Here is a 26,608-nt window from a genome sequence, read left to right as displayed (position 1 = left end):
CAGCACAGTTGTGGAATAGGATAAATCTTCTGGCTAATGACCTGCTGGTGGATGATTTTCAAGGTTTCCAAAAATGGATAAACTAGATAGGCACTGACTCTGGTAAGAGATCCTGGCAGCAATACTGTATGTAACTAATCCAAACCATAAAGGGGCACTCTAAATCAACAGGCCCCAAAATTAATCTACCTTTTAAAAACAAGACTCCATTTTGACCGCTCATCATTCCCTTATTAAAACTTACCAACAGTCTTCCTGTGTTAGATAAAAGCCTAACAGAACCAAGTGGAATCTTTCCTTCCAATACCTATTTTAAAGATTTTTATACCACTGACTTTCTGCAGGGAAGCCTGGAAGCAAACTAATCTCATGAGCTGTTTGGGTACCTTTTTTACACACAGCCATAGCAACTAGCAGTAAAAACCGGTTTCACTGGCTCCCACCTCCAACTCACTCCATGCATATCCTGCTACCTAACTGCTCCCTTTGTCTTCTTCTGGCCCTCTTGGTTTCACACCTTCTTTCAGGTTGGCTCTCTGAGCTCAGATCAGCTTCTGAAATAACATGAACCAAGTTATCCTTCTTTCTTCTTTCCAGACTCTTTAAAACTCGTTTCTCCTACAAGTCCTACACTGATCTCTGCACCTTCTCATGGCTACGCTGTTGTTCCATGTGTAGTATTGTCTGAGTAAGAAGATACGGTCTTCTCCACTTGGACTCTGTGTCTCTGTGCGTATGTGTAATGCTAGGTTTAGTTTGCAATCATATATTTATAAAATAGGCTGCATGAACACAAAAAGTTTTATACTCTATTGCAAACTGATGCCAGTTTTAAGCTCTACATGTGTTTCAGAAATTAAGCATGGTTTAAATTTATTTTTAACAGTTTCTATTTTTTTTCAGGGAGAGGAAAGTAAGATGGTCACCAATAGATTTTTATTTGTTTTTATAATTGTGATGGATAATACTGCTTTATTTGTAAGCATTTTTTTCTGTTTTTATCAATTTAAATTTTAACAGTTATGGGGAAGGAAGGCAGACTAATGACAGCAGATGTTAAGATTCAAAAAGTAAAGCCCCTGCATCAGCTCTGCTACTGCCAGCATTACAACATGTTTTATACATATTAAGGTGGGAATCTAATAAACTCTTAAGCAGCATTTTTCTTTCTTTGCCTATCTGTAGATTTCAGTTATTATCAATAGCAATATGCTTTCATCAGTTTGTGTGTGTACAGTGAAATCAATGTTTACCAACAATTACCCATAAAAATCTAATCCTTCCAAACCTACCAATATAGACAAGTTGCTCACTTATTTCTAGAGCCCTGCAAATCTGCGGCTATCCACGGACCATATTTGCGGATCGTGGCTTGGATGCAGATACAAATTTTGTATCCATGCAGGGCTCTACTTATTTCTCTGGTACTCCTAGACCGCACTCACAACCCGTTTAATCCAGGAGCATATGGTTTTACCACTGGCAGAATTTATTGTAGATCTCCAGCTTACATTAACCATAGGTTGGATCACTACATACCTTATTATTGATCTGAAGAACTCTGACCTATACTTTAGACATCACTTTGAAACCATTTACTTATCTGATTTATTCCAGTACATACATACATACAGTAACTGTCCTATGTCCATATATCTACCGCTGCTTAGTTTGCAGGTACCTGCTTATAATGCTTTGCATTTCCCTAATGCCGTCCAGCCAAAGATCGCAAAGCAATTTACAAACATTAATGAATTGTCTCATGACTCTTGTATGGTAAATGAGTGTTAGCCTGGTAAATTGAGGCAAGTAAATGATTCCCCTTTATAAAACTTTAACAACTTAGCAGCTCTATATCCAAGCAACCCTGAAGTCATTTTATGTATTTAAGACCACACTTCTTCACATTGAGAAATGCGTACTCCATGAGTAGCCCCATTGAAATCAGTAGGGCTACTTGCTGAATAAGATACTACTCATTCTGAGGAAGAGTGGCAGGCTATAGCCCCTAGTCTCTTTTGAGGCTTAACTGGCAGACTTTCAATCTGAAACTGACACAGAGAAGGATACACTGATTACCAGTTTTGCAATGACTGGTCTGTGTGCTCCTGGCTCAGTTTTGTACATTCCATTTGGAGTCATTCGTGAAGCCTGATTTATACAGCTATTCTGAACTTGAAAATGTCTGCTAAGATTTTCATTTCTTACTGAAACATTAGTCGTGACAGACCAGTCATTTCTAAAATCCCCCAAGGACCACCACCTGATCCACTGCCCCCTCCCCAACATCCAGCTATGTTCCTGTTTGTTGTCTTTTCTTGCTTGCTCTCAGTTTAGCATTGCAGGAGTTTGAGCTTCTCTGAAAGCTGAAGTTGACATCTCAGTGTCTCTGTGGAGAAACTTGGAAATGGCTCCAGCCTGTGGCAGGCTTTGCTTTCTCCTGGTATTAGCCCTTGGATCAGCAGCTTGCATTACAATATTTTCCCCAGTGCATGTGGTTCTTTTCAAAGCACAGCAAGAATGAGCCCCTTATATATTAAAATAAAGTAGCTGGGTCAGAGTTTGGTAAAGGGGCTGTTTGTGTGTGGAGCTGTGTTTTGAAGAGGGGCACTTGATATCTTTGGATATGGCTGTATTACTTTGTCTCATTTTCTTTGTTCTAATTCTTTCCTACCTGTCAGGTCTGTGTACTTCCCCACTCCTTAGTACAGTTTGTACAACATCCTCCTCTTCAGACCTTACCTTACCTCTAAAAGGACAGGATGGATTCCTCTTTGAAACCCATGAATGATACTTAACTTTACACAGTAATAACTGGTGAGCAGCATGGGACACTCCCTCTTCCCCACACTGTTCAGGGGCTGAACCTTCTGCTTCCACAGCAATCCCAGTCCTGGTGAGCATGAAACAAGATTCAAATCCAGATGTTTCATTTGCAGTGCAGAGGAACAGCCGTGTTAGTCTGTATTCGCAAAAAGAAAAGGAGTACTTGTGGCACCTTAGAGACTAACCAATTTATTTGAGCATGAGCTTTCGTGAGCTACAGCTCACTTCATCAGATCTTTACCGTGGAAACTGCAGATTTGAGCATGAGCTTTCGTGAGCTTGATGAAGTGAGCTGTAGCTCACGAAAGCTCATGCTCAAATAAATTGGTTAGTCTCTAAGGTGTCACAAGTCGTCCTGTTCTTTTTGCACACTCCACATAGTTATCCTGGCAGAAGTCTGTAGTGTAGATGTGGCCTAAAGGGAAAAATCCAAAAGGCACAGTGGCGTGAGGGGGATGTTTTGAGGGTGTGGAACCTTTTTCAGAAGTTTAGCTCCCTTTTGTGCCGCCCTCTTTTTTTAGGGCTACTAAGCAGTTTCTGTCACTTGATCGAGTATTAAAATTGCAGCATGACCTGGAGCTCAGACTGGCATTGGCGTAAGGAGTTCTAGGATCTTTTCTCAAGAAGCTCTGAAGCTCTGTCGCAGGCTTCCTGTGTAACCTTAGGCAAATAACTTACTGCTTTTGTGCTTCATCTTCTCCATCAGTACAAAGCCCTTGGAATTCTGTGCAAATTACCAGCCTGTGACAATCCACTCCCCTACTCGCTTTTGCCAAGGTGAGGGACGGAGAGCACTGCTGTAGAGTTGTGCTTAGAAGAATCACATGATCTTTGCCTCAAGATTCCTTATTGGCCCCCAAGAAAAAAATTACTTGCACAGCACAGTTGTGGAATAGGATAAATCTTCTGGCTAATGACCTGCTGGTGGATGATTTTCAAGGTTTCCAAAAATGGATAAACTAGATAGGCACTGACTCTGGTAAGAGATCCTGGCAGCAATACTGTATGTAACTAATCCAAACCATAAAGGGGCACTCTAAATCAACAGGCCCCAAAATTAATCTACCTTTTAAAAACAAGACTCCATTTTGACCGCTCATCATTCCCTTATTAAAACTTACCAACAGTCTTCCTGTGTTAGATAAAAGCCTAACAGAACCAAGTGGAATCTTTCCTTCCAATACCTATTTTAAAGATTTTTATACCACTGACTTTCTGCAGGGAAGCCTGGAAGCAAACTAATCTCATGAGCTGTTTGGGTACCTTTTTTACACACAGCCATAGCAACTAGCAGTAAAAACCGGTTTCACTGGCTCCCACCTCCAACTCACTCCATGCATATCCTGCTACCTAACTGCTCCCTTTGTCTTCTTCTGGCCCTCTTGGTTTCACACCTTCTTTCAGGTTGGCTCTCTGAGCTCAGATCAGCTTCTGAAATAACATGAACCAAGTTATCCTTCTTTCTTCTTTCCAGACTCTTTAAAACTCGTTTCTCCTACAAATCCTACACTGATCTCTGCACCTTCTCATGGCTACGCTGTTGTTCCATGTGTAGTATTGTCTGAGTAAGAAGATACGGTCTTCTCCACTTGGACTCTGTGTCTCTGTGCGTATGTGTAATGCTAGGTTTAGTTTGCAATCATATATTTATAAAATAGGCTGCATGAACACAAAAAGTTTTATACTCTATTGCAAACTGATGCCAGTTTTAAGCTCTACATGTGTTTCAGAAATTAAGCATGGTTTAAATTTATTTTTAACAGTTTCTATTTTTTTTCAGGGAGAGGAAAGTAAGATGGTCACCAATAGATTTTTATTTGTTTTTATAATTGTGATGGATAATACTGCTTTATTTGTAAGCATTTTTTTCTGTTTTTATCAATTTAAATTTTAACAGTTATGGGGAAGGAAGGCAGACTAATGACAGCAGATGTTAAGATTCAAAAAGTAAAGCCCCTGCATCAGCTCTGCTACTGCCAGCATTACAACATGTTTTATACATATTAAGGTGGGAATCTAATAAACTCTTAAGCAGCATTTTTCTTTCTTTGCCTATCTGTAGATTTCAGTTATTATCAATAGCAATATGCTTTCATCAGTTTGTGTGTGTACAGTGAAATCAATGTTTACCAACAATTACCCATAAAAATCTAATCCTTCCAAACCTACCAATATAGACAAGTTGCTCACTTATTTCTAGAGCCCTGCAAATCTGCGGCTATCCACGGACCATATTTGCGGATCGTGGCTTGGATGCAGATACAAATTTTGTATCCATGCAGGGCTCTACTTATTTCTCTGGTACTCCTAGACCGCACTCACAACCCGTTTAATCCAGGAGCATATGGTTTTACCACTGGCAGAATTTATTGTAGATCTCCAGCTTACATTAACCATAGGTTGGATCACTACATACCTTATTATTGATCTGAAGAACTCTGACCTATACTTTAGACATCACTTTGAAACCATTTACTTATCTGATTTATTCCAGTACATACATACATACAGTAACTGTCCTATGTCCATATATCTACCGCTGCTTAGTTTGCAGGTACCTGCTTATAATGCTTTGCATTTCCCTAATGCCGTCCAGCCAAAGATCGCAAAGCAATTTACAAACATTAATGAATTGTCTCATGACTCTTGTATGGTAAATGAGTGTTAGCCTGGTAAATTGAGGCAAGTAAATGATTCCCCTTTATAAAACTTTAACAACTTAGCAGCTCTATATCCAAGCAACCCTGAAGTCATTTTATGTATTTAAGACCACACTTCTTCACATTGAGAAATGCGTACTCCATGAGTAGCCCCATTGAAATCAGTAGGGCTACTTGCTGAATAAGATACTACTCATTCTGAGGAAGAGTGGCAGGCTATAGCCCCTAGTCTCTTTTGAGGCTTAACTGGCAGACTTTCAATCTGAAACTGACACAGAGAAGGATACACTGATTACCAGTTTTGCAATGACTGGTCTGTGTGCTCCTGGCTCAGTTTTGTACATTCCATTTGGAGTCATTCGTGAAGCCTGATTTATACAGCTATTCTGAACTTGAAAATGTCTGCTAAGATTTTCATTTCTTACTGAAACATTAGTCGTGACAGACCAGTCATTTCTAAAATCCCCCAAGGACCACCACCTGATCCACTGCCCCCTCCCCAACATCCAGCTATGTTCCTGTTTGTTGTCTTTTCTTGCTTGCTCTCAGTTTAGCATTGCAGGAGTTTGAGCTTCTCTGAAAGCTGAAGTTGACATCTCAGTGTCTCTGTGGAGAAACTTGGAAATGGCTCCAGCCTGTGGCAGGCTTTGCTTTCTCCTGGTATTAGCCCTTGGATCAGCAGCTTGCATTACAATATTTTCCCCAGTGCATGTGGTTCTTTTCAAAGCACAGCAAGAATGAGCCCCTTATATATTAAAATAAAGTAGCTGGGTCAGAGTTTGGTAAAGGGGCTGTTTGTGTGTGGAGCTGTGTTTTGAAGAGGGGCACTTGATATCTTTGGATATGGCTGTATTACTTTGTCTCATTTTCTTTGTTCTAATTCTTTCCTACCTGTCAGGTCTGTGTACTTCCCCACTCCTTAGTACAGTTTGTACAACATCCTCCTCTTCAGACCTTACCTTACCTCTAAAAGGACAGGATGGATTCCTCTTTGAAACCCATGAATGATACTTAACTTTACACAGTAATAACTGGTGAGCAGCATGGGACACTCCCTCTTCCCCACACTGTTCAGGGGCTGAACCTTCTGCTTCCACAGCAATCCCAGTCCTGGTGAGCATGAAACAAGATTCAAATCCAGATGTTTCATTTGCAGTGCAGAGGAACAGCCGTGTTAGTCTGTATTCGCAAAAAGAAAAGGAGTACTTGTGGCACCTTAGAGACTAACCAATTTATTTGAGCATGAGCTTTCGTGAGCTACAGCTCACTTCATCAGATGTTTACCGTGGAAACTGCAGATTTGAGCATGAGCTTTCGTGAGCTTGATGAAGTGAGCTGTAGCTCACGAAAGCTCATGCTCAAATAAATTGGTTAGTCTCTAAGGTGCCACAAGTACTCCTTTTCTATTTGCAGTGCAGAGCACTAACACTAGGCCATTTTGACCAGCCCCACCGCTCAGTTGTAAGCTCTACATGTGTTGCAGAAATTAAGCATGGTTTAAATTTATTTGTAACAGTTTCTATTTATTTTTGGGGAGAGGAAAGTAAGTTGTATCTTAGGCTGATCTTGACATTTAAGATGCCATCTTACAAATTGATCACTTCATGTTACCAAATCCAGTGGAAGAATTTAACATCAAATGGTGTTCTATGCCAAGAGGTGTCTGTAGTAGCAATGGCTGTGTATTTTGGTTTCTCTATGAACAGAGTTAGAAAACTATCACCTATTTGAAAACTATAATAAAAGCAGTTTTTGCAAGCACTTACCAGGGTGAATGGTTATTTGATGGGCAAGTAAAATGTTATTTTTACATTTGTCATTAACACTCGTCTCATTAACAGGCAGCCTGATAGAATTTGTTGCTGGGCTGGTAAATGTTCATGGCAATTTTGCAAGGCTGCTGTAAGTAGGTAGCAAATTTCCACCTAAAAATTGAAATATACTTAATGATTCAGTGTTAGAATTTGATGTACAATGTCAAGGTATGCACATGCACACACCCTGCTGAAATTGTGAATGGAAAAAAGATTTTTGTTTAAATAGGTATTTACTGCTGTTATTCAGAATTTTAAACCGCTTTAATTTTATTTCTTTTCAGCATGTGTTGGGTTAAATCATTATGGGCCCTTGAGACCACCACAGATTAACTGAATGTATGTTGAACAGATGGATTACATTTTAGCTGGTTACAGCTGTAATTTTAAGTGACAGCCCTTTAACACAACACAGTTTGTTATTCCCTGCTACTGCAGAAACCGCCCCTGGACAATCTGAAGGCGGAATTAAATAAAAGTCTAGAGTAATTTGTCTGGATACTGTTATAAGCATGTGAAGTCACTTGCACGGGCTTTGAAGGGATTTGAGGCTAAATCAATAAGTTTTTATTTTCAACGAGTGGTTGAATTAGTAAAATGTGCTGCTGGCTATAAAACCTGGAGGACACAGACCTCGACAATTGGATTTTCCCCTTCAGGGTCAAATCAATAGTGCCTCTAGGACCCAACCGCAGTGCTGCATATCATATGGAAATAAGTGATTGACATTTCTGAGTCAGGGAGGTGAGGGAATAAAGTTTGTGTCATACTGAATTACTATGTAGAAGTAATCATAAAATGTGCACCCTATATTTTGTGAATCCTTTTTTTACACCGTTAGGCATGGCAGTTTTTGTATTTTGTTTGATAAAATAGCTTTTTCTGTCCTTATTACTTTGTGATATGTAAATTGCAGGGAGACGCTTTTTACGTGGAATGAATTCAAACTTTAAGGAATGGAACAAACATCTTAAAATGCAATACATTGTGCCGTATTTTAATAATATTTCAGTAGCTACTTATATATGCCAAGAAGTGCATCTTAATCAGAACTTCTGTTATATGACTTACACATTATGAAATCAGCTATTTCCATTGATAAGAACCCCCCCCCCCGCCCTCTTTCATACCCTCTTCAAGACCCACTTCTGCTGCTATTTCTGCAAGGCATCGTCCTGTCAGTGGTAGTTTCGTTGTGTGCCAGCCAGGAATAGCCAATTTATTTATTTTAAAAATAATAATAATAAATTTGGTACCTTCAGGAATAATCTAGTTATGCAGTATCTCTCTTTATAACCAGAGGATCTTATTTTCATTTTCCACCTCTTCTGTCCTCCAGTCTTGCCAGGTATCTGGTTTTCAATCAGAACACACGGTTGAAAAGGGACCCTGGCGACTCCAGTCAGCACCACTGACCGGGCCATTAAAAGTCTGGTTGGTGCGGGGCTGGCAGGCTCCCTAACTGGCTCCCTGGAAGCAGCGACATGTCCCTTGGCTCCTAGTTAGGGGGGGCTCCGCAGGCTGCCCCCATCCCAAGTGCCAGCTCTGCAGCTCCCATTGGCTGGGAAATGCGGCCAATGGAAGCTGTGGGGGTGGTGCCTGCAGGCACGTGCAGCATGCAGAGCCCCTGGTCACCCCTGCGCCTAGGAATCGAGGAACATTTCATGTCGCTACTTCTGGGAGACACCTGAGTAAGGTAAGCGCCGCCTGTAGCCCAGACCCCCTCCCACGTCCCAACTTCCTCCCCTAGCCCTGAGCCCCCTCCCGCACCCAAACTCCATCCTAGAGCCCGCACCCCAACCCCCTGCCCTGAGCCCCCTCCCACACCTAAACTCCCTCCTGGAGCCCAACCCCCCCATGCCCAAATCCCTTGCCCCAGCTAGGAATCCCCTCTCACACTCTGAACCCCTCGACCCCAGCCCAGAGCCCGCTCTTGCACCCCAAACCCCTCATCCCCGGCCCGACCCCGGATCCCACAGTCCCAGTTGGAACCATCACCCCTTCCTGCACCCCATCACCCCAACCCCCTGTCCTAGTCTGGGGCCCCTTCTCACACCCTGATCCCCTCATGTCTGGCCCTACCCCAGAGCCCCCTCCCACACTTGACCCCGTTGGCCCCAGCCTGGAGCCCCCTACTGCATCCCAAACCCTTCATCTCCAGCGCCACCCCAGAGTCTGCACGCCAAGCCAGAGCCCTCACCCCCTCCTGCATCCCAGCTCCCTGTCCAAGCACAGGGAAAATGAGTGAGTGAGGGTCCGGGAGAGCGAGTGACGGAGGGAGGGGGATGGAGTGAGCAGGGGGTTGGGGCCTCGGAGAAGGGGCGGGACAAGAGTGTTCCGTTTTGTGCCATTAGAAAGTTGGCAACCCTACTGTCTTCCCTTGCCTCCTATTGTTTGTCACATTTCTTTGTTGCAATTGGTCTGTAGATGATAAGCTAACCGGGGCAAAGGTTATTTTTTAATGTGTTAGAGCATGTTAGGGCTCTGCTTCTGACTGGGACCTCTGTGCTCCCATAATACAAATAACAATCATAACACTGATCATTAGTGATGGTATCTGACCAGTAATGGGCCACTGGATTGGTGGAAGATGGCTTTATGGAGGTTCTCTTTTTATAGTGCCAGTTGTCTATAGAATAACCCTCTGTATGCTGCCGAGACCCTATTAAACTTTTTAATAGAACGTTGCTCATGCTCTCCTATGTTGGGTTTACTTTTCTCTCCTTTGGCTGCTACTGCAGTTATCTGGATCCCACATACGCATAGTATAGTTAAGATGAGATGATTCCTTCACTTTGCCCTCCTGCTGAAATTCCGGCCTATGATTGTCGGGGCTGATTATTCTCAACGGATGAAGTAACTGCTATTTTACTGGCTTTTAGTTTCCACTTGATGGGGATTTGGACTTGTGCTTTCTAAGTTGCGCATTTTCAAAAATCGCCCCTGAAACACTTCTCATCCTATTGTCCATCAAATAATAAATAAAAATGTTGTAGAAGTAAGCAAAGTTCTTAATCAAGTAGTTTGTTGTGGATATAATATGTTACCTCGGGAACAAGTACCTCGTTGTACAAGAACTTTGCTCAGGTATGTGCAAATTGTAAGTTGTATATTAAGAGATTTTTGATAGATCTGTTTGTATTTAATTGCACTGAAATTTCCCAGCAACAACTTGTTTTATCTTGTCTAACCCTTTAAAGGGGCACTGTCACTTTGGTTTATAACATTGTATGTGTAATGTGTTTACTCATGTAACTAATAATGCCTGTGCTCATTAAAACTGAAATAATTTTTAAAATCCAATTTACTTGTCAGTTTGTAACTTTTATCCCAGCTGGGACACTGAACATCAAATTTCCTTACTGGTTTTTCTTTCTGCAGTCTGCAAGCAACAGGTTACTACTTTAAAAATAACTGTTTTCACTGACATATAAAAAAAATCAAAAACATTTAGTTTTATCTTAAAGTTAATATGATTAAATTAGTTTTGAAGAAAAGCCTATTTTCTGTATGTTCTCTAGCAAATTAGAAATTGCTCTGAATCAAAAATACCTTGAATCCAATCACCTCTTTGACTTGGGGCCTATCTCTCTAGTCCGTGCAATTTTCATCCCATTTGTACCCCTAGATTCTGTGATAGCCAGGTATAATGAATGAAGCCATCAGTTGCTATCGTGATCCAGAGCTGCCAACACTTACTGTTGGGGAGGCTGATCTTCAACTAGTATAAATTGTCAGAGGTCTACTGACATCACTGAAGCTCTGACAATTTATACCAGCTGAGGAGCTGCCCCAGGGTATAGTACTTACTACAGTGAGTAGTCCCACTCCAGGTGATGTTTCCAGGATCAGGTGCATAGTTTTATTTTTCTAGTACACGTATTAAGGTCATAGGTATAGGGGGATGGAACTTTGATCATAATGTATAATTAAGAACTCAAAGAAACTCATGACAAGCCTTAATATTTCTGTTAGCCCCATCCACTCTATGCGGCCTGAGTTTATGTTGAAATTTAAACTAGCTGCTCTGAGTCAGTAGCTGTCTTTCTGGTGAAGATAAAGCTGGTGATGCTATTTCTCATGGTAATTGAGTAAGTAGGAAAGGGCCATTTGGCTTTCAGTCATCTGGGCAATTAGCATTTTCTAGTTAAATAGTATTCTTAAGTGGACTTATCTGGCTTGGGCATGGAATTACAGGGGCCAAGAGACTGCAACTTTTAGATAATTTATTTAGTGCCTACATGTTTTTTTAGGATTCAGGGGAAGGTTAATTTAAATCTACAGGAGGAGCTAATGGTGACTGTACATTAACACTGTACTGTGATGTAGAGAGAAGCTTCTGTGTAAATCATGTAGTAGCCTTGAAAATCATGTAAATGGACAGTACAGCTGGGCTGAGGAGATAGTGTTTGGATCCTGATTAGCCCAGGGTTCTGGTTTGAGGCTGAATCAGGGCTGAGGTTCAGTTTGGGGTTTGAATTTACATGTCACCTAAACCTTTCAGGCTGTTCTGGTAAGATTTCAGCTGCCCCATAGCCTTAAAATGAGCCTCTTAAGGTTTTTCCTACTTGCAGCAGAAGTCTTCTTTCCCACCCCCGATCCAGAGGCACGTCTTTGCGGTTCGGGGGTTGGCCCATCTCTGGTTGACTGGGCATTTTAAGTTCTGTTTCCCAGAACAGACAAGCAGAAAACCCCAAAGTCCAGCTTTGGAACTGGTAAACAGAAAAACAGTCCTGTTCAGGACTTTATTTCAAGTTTACTTAAAAGACAAAAATGTATCCACAGTCTGATTGGTTCAGACACTCATCAGAGGGGTCTGCCATTATAAAGCAAAGGATTATACAAGCAAACAAAAGAAAGTTGTTTTTATTTCCCCAGGAGAGACGGAGAGACTCATTGGCACAACCTGCATCATTCCAGGTCTCTCTCAGCTGTGGAAAGGCCAGTTTTACGTACTTCCTAGCATGCTTTGCTTAGAGCTGGGGTCACAAAGTCATGGGCTTTGTTATAAACTTCAGAGCTGCTTCCCTGAAACCACTTGATCCTCACTCTGGACTTACCATGGCTGCCATGAGAAACTACCTTTCCCAGCAACCTTGCTTTCCTAATACAGAGATGCCAGTTAGGAACCCGTCTGAATCAGCTTTCTCCCTCACTGCTGAGGGGACAGAAGTCTAGCCTACCTGCCAGCCCTGAGCTTCTGAAATAGAAAAGAATAATTTATTTGTGAACCAGGAAAAAGTTGTTTTTCCAAAATCATTTAAAAGTAAAAAACAGAAACCGTCCAGAGTTTTGTACTCAAGTTCTGAAAGTTCAGATGAAGAAATTCTTCAAGACAAAAAGGTTGGCTCTCCTCCTTGTTCTATCACAGAAACTCCAAACTCTGAGCTTCTTGGAGCCATCGGCGCACAAACTGTTAGAAACGCCAGACTAACGGAGCCGTTTCTTGCACGGCTGACGCACAGGTATTTTTAAGAGTCTGACCTGGAATAGGGTTGTGTTGGCCCAAGAAAGTTCCCTTCTAAACTTCAGAGGATCTATCTAATCTGTTGCTGAATAAAATATTAATATATGACCATGCAGGCTAAGAATGGGAAATGCTCTTACATCCCATCTGCCTACAAAGACAGACAAGCAAATATCCTGAGAGTAATCCTGGGTTAGTGAAAAAGAAAACTAGAGGTTTCAGAAACTCCTCAGGAATAAATTAGAACACTTATCAGCCAAAGAGAATGAAATAAAGGGGGATCTTATGACTCAGACTCCTAGTAATGCCATGTTGCCAGCTCTTGCAAGTCTTAATACCCAGCTGCTGCAATCAAGGAACTGCAGGAGAATCTCAACTTTCGTTTTTTTAAAGTGAGTTTTTTGGTCCTAGTTGTTGCAGAGAAGAGCTTAAAATATGACATGAAAGCACGCTGAAGGCTCAGAAACCAGAAGGCAAATAACAAGAAGCTAACAAAATTTATTATTTTAGAAACATCTCATGATTCTTAAGCCACTCTTATGATTTGTGGGTGCTTTACCAATTAATAGGAATAGACCTGCAGTTTGGATCTGAAGCCAAACATCCTTAAAGTTTGGGGTGTTTCACTGTGGGTGGGATAGGGCTTGGTTTAAGTCAATTTCTGCTAGCTATGGGACAGCCTTGGTCTTTGAAGTTCAATATGGCACCTGCCAATACCATAAAAGGGTCCTAGATTTCAGAAAATTCATCCAGCCTTCTGATGTTCTGATCTTGGGAGAGGCTGGTTTCCGATATCACCTCGTTCGCTTTGAAAACTGAGTAATGAGCTGTTTGAATAGGATCCCATACGTGGGGCTTCCTGTATCGAAATTGTTTTTTCATGGAAATTTCATTATGAAGAAACATGGAAAACCGTAATCTCTGTGAAATGATTTATGACTTGCAGTTAATGGCCACTTGGTTGGTTAATGGCCTCAGGTGTAAAGCTGACAGCATTACCGCTGATTGTTCTAATAGCTTATAGTTAAGGGAGATTGGTACCATATGTTGTTGCTCTTACCTTTATTGTTTTAATCAAGAGTTAGTTTGGCTGTTAAAATCATTAACTGGCTCTCTCCTAGGAGAAAGGAGGATTTATTATGTACCACCCCTCCCTGTTGCTCTGAAGAACACCAGTCTTTCTGGACAGTGTAGTTTCTTTATTCACTGTTCTTTTTAGTGACTCTCCTCTCACATTGGCTACCATACACAGTGTAATGTCTTGAGGGGAGGGGAAGTGGAGGAGACGTACAGTTTCTTTCGGACTCCTCTGTTTCAAAATCCATATCCAGCTCCAAGCATTTAGCAAATATTACAACCTCCTTGTTGTCTTAGGCTTTGTCTACACTTGCGGTGGCGTGTACGTGTACATGTAGCTACATGCCGCACTGGAAAACTGCGTCCACACTGAGATGTGTAGATACATGTGGAAGTGAAGGGCTCTGATAGTGAGTAGGCAGTGGGACGTTACACTGCTAAAAACAGCAGTGTAGACGTAGGAGACACTGCTTGGGCTTGTAGGGAACTGTGTAGGGTATATACCCTAAAGTTCTAGCATGTCAGTAATCACCCAAGCAGTGCGTCACCATCTACAGTGCTATGTATATCCATGCCGTGGCAATGTCTGTGCACTGCACGTTGCCAGAAGTGTAGACATTGCCTAATACAAGTATTTACTACACCTTTAGAAATAAGTTGCACTGTATTTACTATTTGCTTATTGGCAACTAAGTTCCAGTTGTAGGGCCAAATTTCGTTTTCAAGTGCTATTGTTCATTGACTCCCGTTGTAATAATTGGAAGACAGCGGGCTTGTATCACTGAAAATAGAATTTGGCCCACAGAATCTTTTTATTACTGATGATTCACGAGCTGTAAAGAAGACAGCTCCGTTGTTGGAGCCCAGGTTGAATTTGAAGGGCTTTCATTTGGGGGCGGGGGAGTCTTACTTATAGTCGATTTGCAAATCACTGGGACAGTAAACATTCCAGCTCATTTTAGAGTCACATGTGAGTGCGCTCAAAGCTCAAAATTGCTCCATATTTTATAAAAAGAAAAGGAGTACTTGTGGCACCTTAGAGACTAACCTCCTTTTCTTTTTGCGAATACAGACTAACACGGCTGTTCCTCTGAATCCATATTTTATAAATCCTGATGTCTTCAAAACCCTCGGCTAATAGAAATGTTTGTGATTTTTACAATTCCAGTAGAAAACATCTGCCTTTAAACAAACATTTTCCTTCATTGTGTGCAACTCAAATAATGCAGCATTAAGGATCTGAAAGTAAAACTGGCTGGCTGGATTTTCATTGTCCAAGCTGAGAGGAAATACCCTTGCCAAAACTAAGCAAATAAAAGATATATTGATGCACACGCAGTTATTTTAAGAATTCTGTGATCTTGTTAGAGGGAGGCAGTGTGGTCTAATGGATAGAGTATTGGACTGGGACTCTGGTTCTATTCCCAGCTCTGTAATTAGCCGGTTGTGTGACTCGGGTAAGTCAGTTCACTTCTGTGCCTCAGTTTCCCCATCTGTAAAAGGTGGATAATGATACCAGCCTTCTCAGATCTACTGATGAAAAGCTCCATATAAGAGCCTTACTATTTACTATAAGAGTATTACTATTATTATTAACCTAAGATGATGCCAATAGCACAGGTAAAGATAATTGTTCTTTAGCTTAAAGCCAGGTCAGAGAGAAATAGGTACAATCTCTTGCATCAGATGGAATCTTTTAATCTGAATTAGGAAATCATGGTTTGATGTGATGTTCATAGTTTGGGCCCATTTCTTATGTTAGTAACACCTAAACAAAGATTCTTGCATGCCACCTCACAGAGAATAAAATCACACAACTAAAAGGGAAGCTAGTCATTGAAATACTGGATGGTGTAATCAAATAATAATTTGCAGAAGGAGTGTGTGGAATGTTAACTACATAAAGTTTAGCCCCAGTGCCTTTTGTCTCTGTTGGTTAAATAGCAAGAGATCTGATGATTAGACAAAGACAACAAGAATTCTTTATGCATTCCTGCCTCAGGGCCGCTCCATGCGCTGGATGATTGAAAACAAAATTTTCATTTGCCAAGGAACTCAGTAAAAAGAGACAAGTTCATTAACAGAATTGTCAGAATTAGCATCTGCCAAAGAAGACAATGCATTGTGGAACTGATTAGCAGAGTATCATATTCTGGCCATGTGCTGTGAAATCCAATTTGTTTTGCACCTGTTGGCAACAAGTGGAAATGAATTTTTGTGTAGCATGTCTTGAAAATGTGTACTGTACAACATTTGGATAATGACTCAGCAAACAGTCAGTCCAAGTCACAAATCTTGATGCAATGTAGTGTTTGGTTAAATTCTTGTTTCCTAACATCACCAAAGGGATCAGCTGTGGTATTAACACATTTCTTCTTTATGCAAGCTAACTATTGCTTTAAGCATGTGTTATTTATTTAAATTAAGAGCAGAGAAAAGATGAAACATATTGCACCCAAAATGGTTTTAAAAATACCTTCCAGTTTCCCTAGACACTGCTAGATCAGTGAATGATTTTCTTATCCATTCAAATTCAATTTTCCTTTTGTGATGGTTCTCAAAGTGCAGAAATAACAATCCAGTAGTTTAAGGGGGAGTGTGTTTGGATGAATTGGTGACTCTTTCTAGAAGTGTGTGTGTGTGTGTGTGTATATATATATATATATATATATAGAGAGAGAGAGAGAGAGAGAGAGAGTGCTTATTTATAGTCTTTGGTATGGCTCTGATTCCCATAATATCTGAGACACTAATCAATTTGTCTTCTCAGTATCCTGTGAGGTAGGTTGGGAAATGGAGACAGGCAGGTTAAGGCACTTGCCAAAGGTTAGGGGGAGATGGGTAGAGAATCTGGATCTCCGGAGTCCCAGTCCAGTGCATGAACCAAAAGACCATCTTTTTATTCGGGGGAGGGGAAAGAGAGAGAGATATAGTGGTGTTGTCCCAAACGAGTGCTAATTACCTTCATGCTAGGTTGCAAAATATTCCTGGATCACATGGTTCGGCAATTTTTCCCATAAATGTCATCTCTGTGGTGTACTTGTCATGCACCTTTGACCACTGCACCTGCCCTCTGGCTACCAGTCCATCTCCTCATGACCCATTCTGGTACTCCAAGGCCCTGCTCAGCTTAAAACAGCTGACAGTTTTTGAAAAATGGAACCTGCCAAAGTAACGTGACTTCCTGTTTTCCATCTATTGTGGGATTTCCCCACACACCCCCAAATTTAAATTACACTTGCCCAAGACCCATGATGGGGAAAAATTAGTATTTAGGCAGGTGTCAGCTCTCCTATACCTAAAGAATTACAGCTTTTCAGTCCAATTTCTCACAGCAGTCGAGATCACTTTAATAGCTTTCTTTCCTCCTCCCCCTCCCCAAGCCATCTTTAAAATGTCCAGACCCATGAGATAATTTGATCAATTATTTGAATTAACCAGCCATACCAGAATGGCTTACATGGCTTTGGTCAATATGCTGCAGCTGTAAATCCAGAAAAATGGCAGCAACTATGGATTGAGCACTAAATGAACAAAGGTCTTGTCAGGAGGAAAGGTGTGATGGATGGCTGTGCCCAGGCAACACTTTGCATTCATTTTTATTCATATCGTGAGACCCTTAAGTCCTACGTTAACCATCATTGTAAGAGACCATTGGTGTATCTCAGTTGTGGAGTCTGTAGCCATCTTCAAAGAGTGATTTATGTCTCATGTGAGACTTCACCTTGTGACCTCCTTAACTGCCAGCATGCTGAAGCCTTGCAAATCAGTAGAGCTGTGTGTTTTGTGTGATTTAATTGATTTGGATTCTTGACTGACTCTTGTTTACAATTCTCCATTTCATTTAGGAGGTCCTCCAGCAGCTGATCGTAATGCATTTACCAAATGTTTTAATGATTGGCAAAGATCCTCTTTCCGGTGAGTAGTTCGGGTAGTTTTTTCCTTCGAGTTGTACCCGACATTGTTAGTTCCATAACATTTTTTTCTTTTGATACTGTACATGCAGTTTCCCAAACTAGGACTAGTCTGGGGGATGGGGAGAAGAGAGAAAAAGCTGGTTCTTTCTATCTCAGGTACTTGTGTGGCCCCTATTACCATAGTATATGAGTGCCTCACAATGTTTTGTGTGTGTATTTATCCAGACATTACCCTGTGAGATCAAGAAGGATTATTATTTCTATTTCATAGATGGGAACTGAGGCATAGAGAGACTAAGTGACTTGCCCAAGATCACACAGGAAGTCTGTGGCAGAACACAGAATTGGCCCTGTCTCTTGAGTCCTATACTAGCACTCTAGCCACTGGCTCATCCTTCTTCTTGTGGAAGATTGGCTCTGTATCCACTCCCCATGTGCTCCCATAGCTGGGGAAGAGCAGCGAGGGTTTTCTTGGAAGCGACCTTCCTTGGGTCTCTGCTCCAGTGCAGCCCATACGTAGGCTGACATGGGAATGTCTCTTGTCCTGCTGTGTTCCTGTCCTCTGGTCCTGCAGCACTCAGCTCAGTCATGAGAGCACACATGGGCAAGGCCCCACAGAGCCAGCTGTGGATGCTTGCACCAAGAGCAGTGCTGTCTGAGTAGCCATTTGCTAAGTGGTGTGATGAAGGGACTGCCACCAAGAAAGTGGGGGAAGAGGCAAAAATACACAAGAAAACATGGAGAAAGGGAGAAAATGAAGAGGAGGAGGAGAGGGAAGCAAGGAAAGGAGAGAATAGATGGGGGTGGGGGAACGAGACAACGGATGGTTAGCAATCATGCCAGGCGTTTTGTTAAGGGACACCAGGACAGGCACCCTGCCCTGCTAGTCCGTCGCACGGAGAATGCCACCAAAAATAAGTTGGGAACCACTGAGCTAATGTTTGACTTTCCGAGTTCATTGCTGGGGTTTAGCCAGAATAATGAAAATGATCTCTCCCAGCGTGCATGTCTCTAAAATTATGGGTTTGTTGTTAGGTTTTGACTTTATGCCAAATGCCCATTTCCTTCCCTCCTTGCAAAAGCCTGGGAAGAAATACCAGTTTTACCATAGAAGGAAAATTGCATAGCCAGCGTTGACTGGGAACGACGTGGTGTAACAAACATCTCACCAGAATAATAAGCCTCAGCATGAGGTTTCCTTTTGCTGTGCTTAGCAGCAGCAGTGGGATGTTTTGTTTTATTTTTAGTCAGAAAATAAATCTACCCTCCAGTCCATGGACCACTACAGCTTGTATTCCTGGCACCTTTGCATTTGCAATTGCCACTTGCACAGCATGCCCACAAAAAGGAATGTAAGGGGAGAGTACTTCTGTTCTCTTGAGTACTTCTGTTCTCTGGGCCCCTGTTCTTCTGGAAGTGTAGATGTAGCTGTGTTGCTTTCTACTTTCAGAGGTCACCAGTCCTCATCCTTCTCCCCCTATCTAGTAATGTCCCTCTCAGAGCAACTTTGAGATCCATCTTAGGAAAAGGCTGGCTGGTTTGTCTTCCTGGACCTGTGTGAGCAGCAGTTGACAAAAAACTACCACAATAGATTTTCAAATCCCTTCACAGCGGAAGCTGCATTCAAAACATCCTAGAATGTGAACCTGATGGATATCTGCATTTAGATATCACTTGATATTAAACAGTCCTGCCGTTTGTCTTTGGTCAGGAGATCATTGCTGTGGGAGCCCGGTTGGTGTAGAACTCTCTTCCCCCACCTGAAATCAGTCTCAGTCCTTCTTTCCCCACTTTTAACAAGCAGCTGAAATCTTTTTTGTAGAAAAGTCTTGCGTTAGAATGGCCATTGTTGGCCCATATTCATTACCTTCCAAACTTCTTCTGTTACAACCACTCAATTGTTTAATCCCTTTGAGGTTTTTTAGAAGGTGGATTTCAAGTAATTTGTTATGGCAGTAGGGGGACTCTATAAGTATTATTGCTAATATTCTACAGGAGTGTACACTGTGGTAGAGGCTTGGTAATGCAAAAGTGGAACCGCTTGAAGGCTGAAAGCGATGGGATTGGGAAAATTTGAAGTTATTATTTAATATTTATATTATCATAGCACCTAGGAGCTCTAGTCACCGACCAGGACTCCACCGTGGTAGGTGCTGTACAAAAACAGAACAAAAACACTGACCTTTAAATATAAGACAAGAGATAACAAATGGATTCAGACAGGTAGTCAAGGGGAGTACAAGGAAACAATGGTTTCGGCACACTGGTGGCCTAGCTGTTTTTAAGTTTTTTTGTAGGCTTCACAGCAAAGGAGTGTTTTCGAGAGGAAGTTGAAGGTGGATAATGAGGTAGTTTTGCAGATGTTTACAGGAAACTTTTCTCAACCATGAGCAGCAGCTTGGGAGAAAGCATGAAGGTGCTTGTTTGAAAATTTAACGAGTGGGTGATGTAGGCTCATATCATGGGCCAGTTGGAAGCGGCAGTCAACACCTTGGTAGTGAATGAGAGATGATAGGTAGGGTGGGGCTAGGCCTTTGACAGTGGAGACAATAGGTATGTTTGATACAATAAAGAGGGAGCCAGTGAAGGGATGCAAAGAGACGCATAGTATGGTCAAAGCAACATGGTACAAGAATGATCTTTGCAGCAGCATTCTGAATGGATATGAGTGAGGCAAGATTGCATTTGCCAAGGCCAGAGAGTAGGCTGTTGCAGTAATCAAGTTGTAAGATGATGAGGGACAAGCGCTTCAGTGGTGTGGAATGATAGGAAAGGCTGTATCTTAGACATGTCATGCAGAAAGATTTAGACATAGCCTAGAGAGAGCTCTGATTCAAGGATGGAGGAAAATGAAACAAGGAGAGAACTGACTACCATATCGGTGGAAGAAATGGGGGAGAGAGAGCGGCAAGGAAGAGAGGGCTGAGAGCAGATAAGAAATCAACCACACTGCTGCACTGGAAATCATAGAAGTGACAGGGCAGTGTGACAGGTAATAGTTGGAAAGGGGGAACTCCGCAAGAGAGAGATTAGAGAGAGCGAGAGCAAAGCTTGGTGGAGAGTGGAAGAGTTGAACCAGGGCCCACGTGCGATGAAGCGGTGAGGACGAGGAAACGTGGAGCTAAGGGGTCAGAGAGTCCCCAACATGGAAGAACAAGTCATTGAGGATCAGTGTGGGAGACTGTCAGGAGAGGAAGAGAGAGACAGGTTGAAATCAGAGAGGAAGGCTGATGTTTGGGGGAGTTGAGTGGATGGTAAACAACAGCAACGTGGAGGGGGAGAGGAGAGAAGAGTCAGCCGCAGTGCTGTTCAAAAGAGGAGATAGAGTGGGAAGGGGGAGAAGGGAGGAGTTGGAAGTGACAGGAATGGAAGAGGAGAAGGCCAACACCCCCAGCAAGGCCTGATCCAGGGCAGGGAGTGTGAAAGAAGGAGAGGCCTCCGTAAGAGAGTACAGCTGCTAAGGCCATGTCAGATGAAGGAATCCTGGTCTCTGTAAGAACCAAGAGGTGGAGGGAGGGAGATATGAAGAGGTCATGTATGGATGTTATTATTTTTAGAGATGGAATGGGGATTCGAGAGACAGCAAGAGAAGGGGATGGGTGTGAGGTTAAGAATGATGGCATAAGAGGATGGGGATGGGTGTGGGAGATGGAGAGGATGGAGATGGAGGGGGGGACATTTTCTGGGACAAATGTCACCAGAGGTAAGGAGGAGGAGGCAGAAGAGGGTGTAGATATGGGATCTGGATTTGTACTGATGGGAGCAGGGGGAAACCAGGAGTTAACTAACATGGGTAAAGGGTCTTTATGTTTTCCTGGAAAAGGGAGAGGTTGAGACAGCCATATTAGTAGGGGAAATAAATCAGATCTCATGTTTAGATTCCTGGAATTTTGCTTAATTTAAAATAAGTAAATAAATAAAGGGATGATTTGTTTTGCTCAAACTGTGAAAGGTTTCTGAGTCCCTTCTGCCTTCATAGTCATTGATCCAAAGCCAGAAGGTACAGTCACTCTTGTATTGAGCCCAACTTGTGTTTGCCTAAAACATATCTTTCAGAATTGCCTGTTTGACAATTCAAATTTTGAATTTTCCTTTGTCTTTGTTAAGATGTTGACCAGAGTGGCGTTATATATGTTAAAATGGGGATCTTGGAAGTAAGCAAGGATACTTATATCCCTTAAATACTTATCCACCTATATATGTGAGTGTTTCAGGCCACTGGGACAGCTATATTGTTCTTAGAAGTACCGTCCCACCTCCTGGAGTTAACACTTCCAACAGTGGCATTGCAGTTTTCAGTGGGACAATGCTTATGTAATGGCACATGTCCACTGGGTTTAGAAGATATAACCCTTCCCCATGCCCTCTGAATATTTTTTCCAGTCCTTGGTAATTTCATCTGGTTCAATTCAGATGAAGATGAGGATAAATATTTCAAAAAAAGCCTGTGAGCTGAATTGTTTGACTTAATAGTTAGTTGCTGAAAAGTAAGGAACTGACAAAAAACTGTGAGTTTGTAGTGGTGGAAAACTTCTGAGATACATTAGACAGTGCTGCTGAGAGATACAGGATTGGTTCTCTCTCCTGCTTTGTACAATATACAGTTGTTAGAGCATTCCATTCACATGTTGCCATCTTCTTCCCTTTGGAATATTTCCCCCCGCCAGTGTAATTCTCAGTGTACTATCTCATCAATTCATTATAACTCCACATATCCCATGGTGCCAATGGGGCAGCTGTAATGAACATAATACACCATGGTTGTCTTTTGTAATTTCCTCTTTGCAGCAAGTCCTACCTCCCTCCCCCTTGCCCCCCAACACACACACACACAGTGAATCAGTAATGTATGATGATCCTGAACTTCTGTAACTGACTCCATTTCTTTTTCTCAGTTGCCCGGCAACCTTCACTTAGACCCAAACACACACAGTACTGATACTTCAGAAACTGATGGAAATGAACATTTTGAAACATGCACTTTTTTTTTTTTAACTGAGCCTTTCAGGGTTTTTAGCTTCACTTCCTCCAAAAGATTTTAAAAAGTGACTTAATTTACTAGCCCTACAGCTCATTTCCGTCCTCTGGAAACACTTTGCAGGTTCAGTACATTTTTCAAATTAAAGGCCGTTAAGTCGTTGCACGGGAGCGAGCCAAAAGTTCCTGCTAATAAATGTCTGTAGAAAATGTTTTTCATTATAATCATAAAAGATTTAATCTCCAACTGGTGTATTTTTTTCATGCCTGGTTTCCTTCCTTATTTTGTTCCATAACTGTCCAGGGAGACAAAGGCTTGTAAAATATGTTGTACAGTTTTCCCCTGTTAATAACAAAGCTCTGTCTCTAAAATGTTAACTGTAGAGTTCAGGCTTATATAATTTGGGACTCTGTTCTGACTGGAAGAAATGAATGCTGATGTGTTTTCCCAGTTTTCACCTGCTCCACGGTCTGCTGGATGTTAGCTCCTGCCACACGAACACATTACAGCTTTCTGTTTTCTGCTGAGGAAATTTAATACAGAGTACGAATGTGAATAAATAAAATGTATCAACTCAGAATCTACCATTTCTTCTGCACTCTCTCTTTCTCATTTCTCTCTCCAGCTTCCTCTCCTCCTCCATTCATTTATCTCTCTTATTTTCTCTTTACCTTTATCCTCCTTTTTGTTGTTGTCTCCTAATCTCCTTCCCCGCCTTCCCCCGCACCAGTCCCACCATCTGTTTCTCACCCTCCCTCTCCTGAGAGACATTGGGGGTGTTCTGGGCCCACAGCACAGAGAGAAAAGGAGTACTTGTGGCACCTTAGAGACTAACCAATTTATTTGAGCACAGAGAGAGGCTCCCAGAGTACAGGATTTTTTCCTAAAAGCCCAAAGGCCCTTTCCCACTGTTGAGAGCAGATGGTCTTTCTGCAAATCCTCAGGTCACTGGCTGCCTCACTGGCTCAGAGACCTAGCATAGGAACAGCTGCCCTGGAATTTTCAGCAAGGTGGAAAATGCTGTTGTGTTGAATTTAGAACCCTTCTCTTTGGTTGCTGGTTCAAGTCCACTCCAGGTCCGCCCTTGGTTGTCCCACGCAATATGAGTGGGTACATCTCAGTTCTGTTCCTAGTAGACATTATCCACATCACAACGTGGCACTCTTCTTGGCAATCTCAGCAGAGATCCCAAGGGCTGGATTGAGCTGGGCACTATCTTCTCAACAAAAATAGGACAGCACTGAAACACTTTGAGGCAGCCTAGGGACGCTTGCCTACGACTGCTCATGCTGTGCGTTTCCTATGGATGTAGGACTTCAGTCTCCAGTTTTATCAGCTTGGTGCCTTGTGGCTTCACCACCTCATTATGTTAATGCAAATCAGTCCTTTAAAAAGCACTGCAGGAGTGTGTGCTGTGGAGGAAGCATTATTAAATTGGGGATGAAGAATAATTGTTTTTATTCAGTGTATATTGTATCTTAAATGTACATGATACTGTACATAAGTCCCTGGTCTGTCACTGTGTTGTTTTAATCCCAAGTGTACATAGTACTGTACTGTTTTAGTTCCAGCCAGTAACTTGCTCTGTAACCTGGTACAAGCCACTTAACTTTTCTGTGCCTCAGTTTCCCCATTGGTAAAATGGGAGTGGCTCAAAGAATTGAACTAAATGTGGTTCTTTAAACTTTAATACATTATCTTTAAAACATTTGTGCAGCCTACAGAGTAAAACTATTAATATACCTCATGACCTTCAGAGTGCTTCTAATGGGCCGTAGAAACCAGCTTTCGTTAGATGTGCATTACACATCCTCAGGCGTTAAAAATGTTAATCAAAAAACTCTGCTTTGGAACACTTCTGACAGCAAAGGGTTCTGTAAGAACTAGCCATTGTCTTCCTTTTGATTTCTCATTCCTTCCCCTAAATTCTGGCTTTGCCTTCACTACAAAAAAGAAAAAGAAAAGAAAAAAGGCAGGTGTTAACTGCAAGATAATTAAAGTGCTTTAGCTATTCTGCTGTGAAATCTCACTGCAGACAAGGCACTTTTAGTTTTTACCACGAGGGAAACGAAGCAAGGTCTAGCACTGACCTCACCTAGCTACTCCACAGCAAAAACAAAAAGTGCCTTGCCGCCCTAGGATCTTACAGTGGGATTTCTATTCTGCTTTAGTTAGCCCACTGTCAAACAAACAAACAAATTGTTTTACAGTGAAGACTTAGCCAGACTGGATTAAGTAACATCTACACCTTTTGGGTTAATTGGTTATACACTTACTAGCTAAAATCAATCACATTATTTTTGGAAAACTTTGTTTCATTGAGGGCAATTACAGGTTCCATCACAATTATCCGAGTTAGTTATTCGCCTGGGTTGCCATACCAGTAGGCATACTGATAAATGTTAAACACAGATTTTTGATGAAGTATTGTACATGAGCTAATACTGTAAGCTGTAGTAAGTCTTGCAGGTAGTTAAGTATGTATTCGATGTTACTCTGTAGTGATTAGAGTGCAATGATCATAATTATAATCTCGATATTTATCACTTATTGTAGTCGTACTACTAACTAACAGTATTCATGGCATTCCCCAATCCTATCTTTACAACAGTGCAGTAGACAAAGTAATTTAATGGTGCCCTCTTTTCCTAGGAAAATATGATAACTTCCTAATGCAGATAAGCACTTAGTCACACTCCTTTGACATACTTGAGAGTGTTTTGAATGTAGATATGGCAGCTATGGCTGATTATTCTCATCGGTCACGCCTGATTAATAGTGGAAGCAAGACTGTGTCGAGTGTCTTCCACTTACATCATGCACAAGCGGGCAGAGAGCTGAACATAGTTTTTAGTGATCACGGAATGAGGCATGAGTCACACCTGGTTTATTTAGGCATCACGTTGGATAGAACTCTCACATATCGTGACCATCGTACAAAGTCAGCAACTAAGGTCAAAACGCACAACAACCTGCTCGGAAAAGTAGCCAGAATGACATAAGGTGCCAACTCCCAAATGTTACACACTTCAGCCTGGGCACTGCGTTATTCAGTGGCAGAGTACTGCACTCCAGTATGGGCTCGCTCGTCTCACACAAGGATGATCGACATACAACTTCATTCTAACATGCGTATTATTTCAGGCACACTTAAATCTACTCTTCTGCCATGATTATTGGTTCTTTGCAATATTGCTCCACCAAGTGTTCTCAGAGAGGAAAGCTTGGCAAAGCTCATAATGAAATTGTGTGATATGCCACATCTTAGTCTCTAAGGTGCCACAAGTACTCCTTTTCTTTTTGCGGATACGGCTGCTACTCTGAAACCTGCCACATCTACTGTTAATTAAAGATTTGTTTAGTCCACCACATGGTCATCTGCCCTCCTGGCGCTTGTTGCGGATAAGTTTACCCGCTGAGGGATTTACAGTAGAGGACGTAGGGCAAGCTTCATGGTTTGCAGAGAAAGTGACAAATAATTATCTTGTCTTGGACCCCACTCAGTGTCAACCTGGGTTTGATTTACCACAAAGGCAATGGAGCCTTCTCAGCCAGTTTCGTATCAGACATGGAATTTGTGCTGCAGCAGAATTTCAGTGGCATTTTAAAGACAGTCCACTATGTCAGTGTGGGCAGCCACAAATTATGACACACTTTGTTGAGGACTGCAAAATTACTCAACTTCTTGGAGGTCTTCATGCCTTGAACATTGTTGATAAGAATGCTGTGGCTTGGCTTGACCTGATTGCATATGCCAAATAAATAATGCAGAAGCAAACAAGATTTCGAATTTAGATCCATGTTCTGCTCTTCCTGGAATGTAAACTGTTCATTTCAGAATTATCTTAGGATTGTCCTAGTAGATGTGT

The 26,608-nt window shown here is 41.8% G+C and overlaps 1 protein-coding gene across 3 annotated transcripts in view; it reads left to right on the top strand.

Annotated features, from left to right (window-relative positions):
- Positions 1 to 26,608, top strand: part of CCDC88C (coiled-coil domain containing 88C) — a 135,601-nt gene that overhangs the window by 42,799 nt on the left and 66,194 nt on the right. For all 3 annotated transcript variants that reach the window (XM_048852687.2, XM_048852689.2, XM_048852690.2), the window contains exon 4: positions 17,693 to 17,762. In XM_048852687.2, the coding sequence (XP_048708644.2) occupies positions 17,693 to 17,762 (70 nt within the window). The remainder of the gene's footprint in view (positions 1 to 17,692; positions 17,763 to 26,608) is intronic.

Source organism: Caretta caretta, chromosome 6, assembly GCF_965140235.1.
Source record: "Caretta caretta isolate rCarCar2 chromosome 6, rCarCar1.hap1, whole genome shotgun sequence".
In the NCBI taxonomy this organism is placed as follows: domain Eukaryota; kingdom Metazoa; phylum Chordata; order Testudines; family Cheloniidae; genus Caretta; species Caretta caretta.
This window is presented reverse-complemented; position numbering and strand designations above follow the sequence as displayed.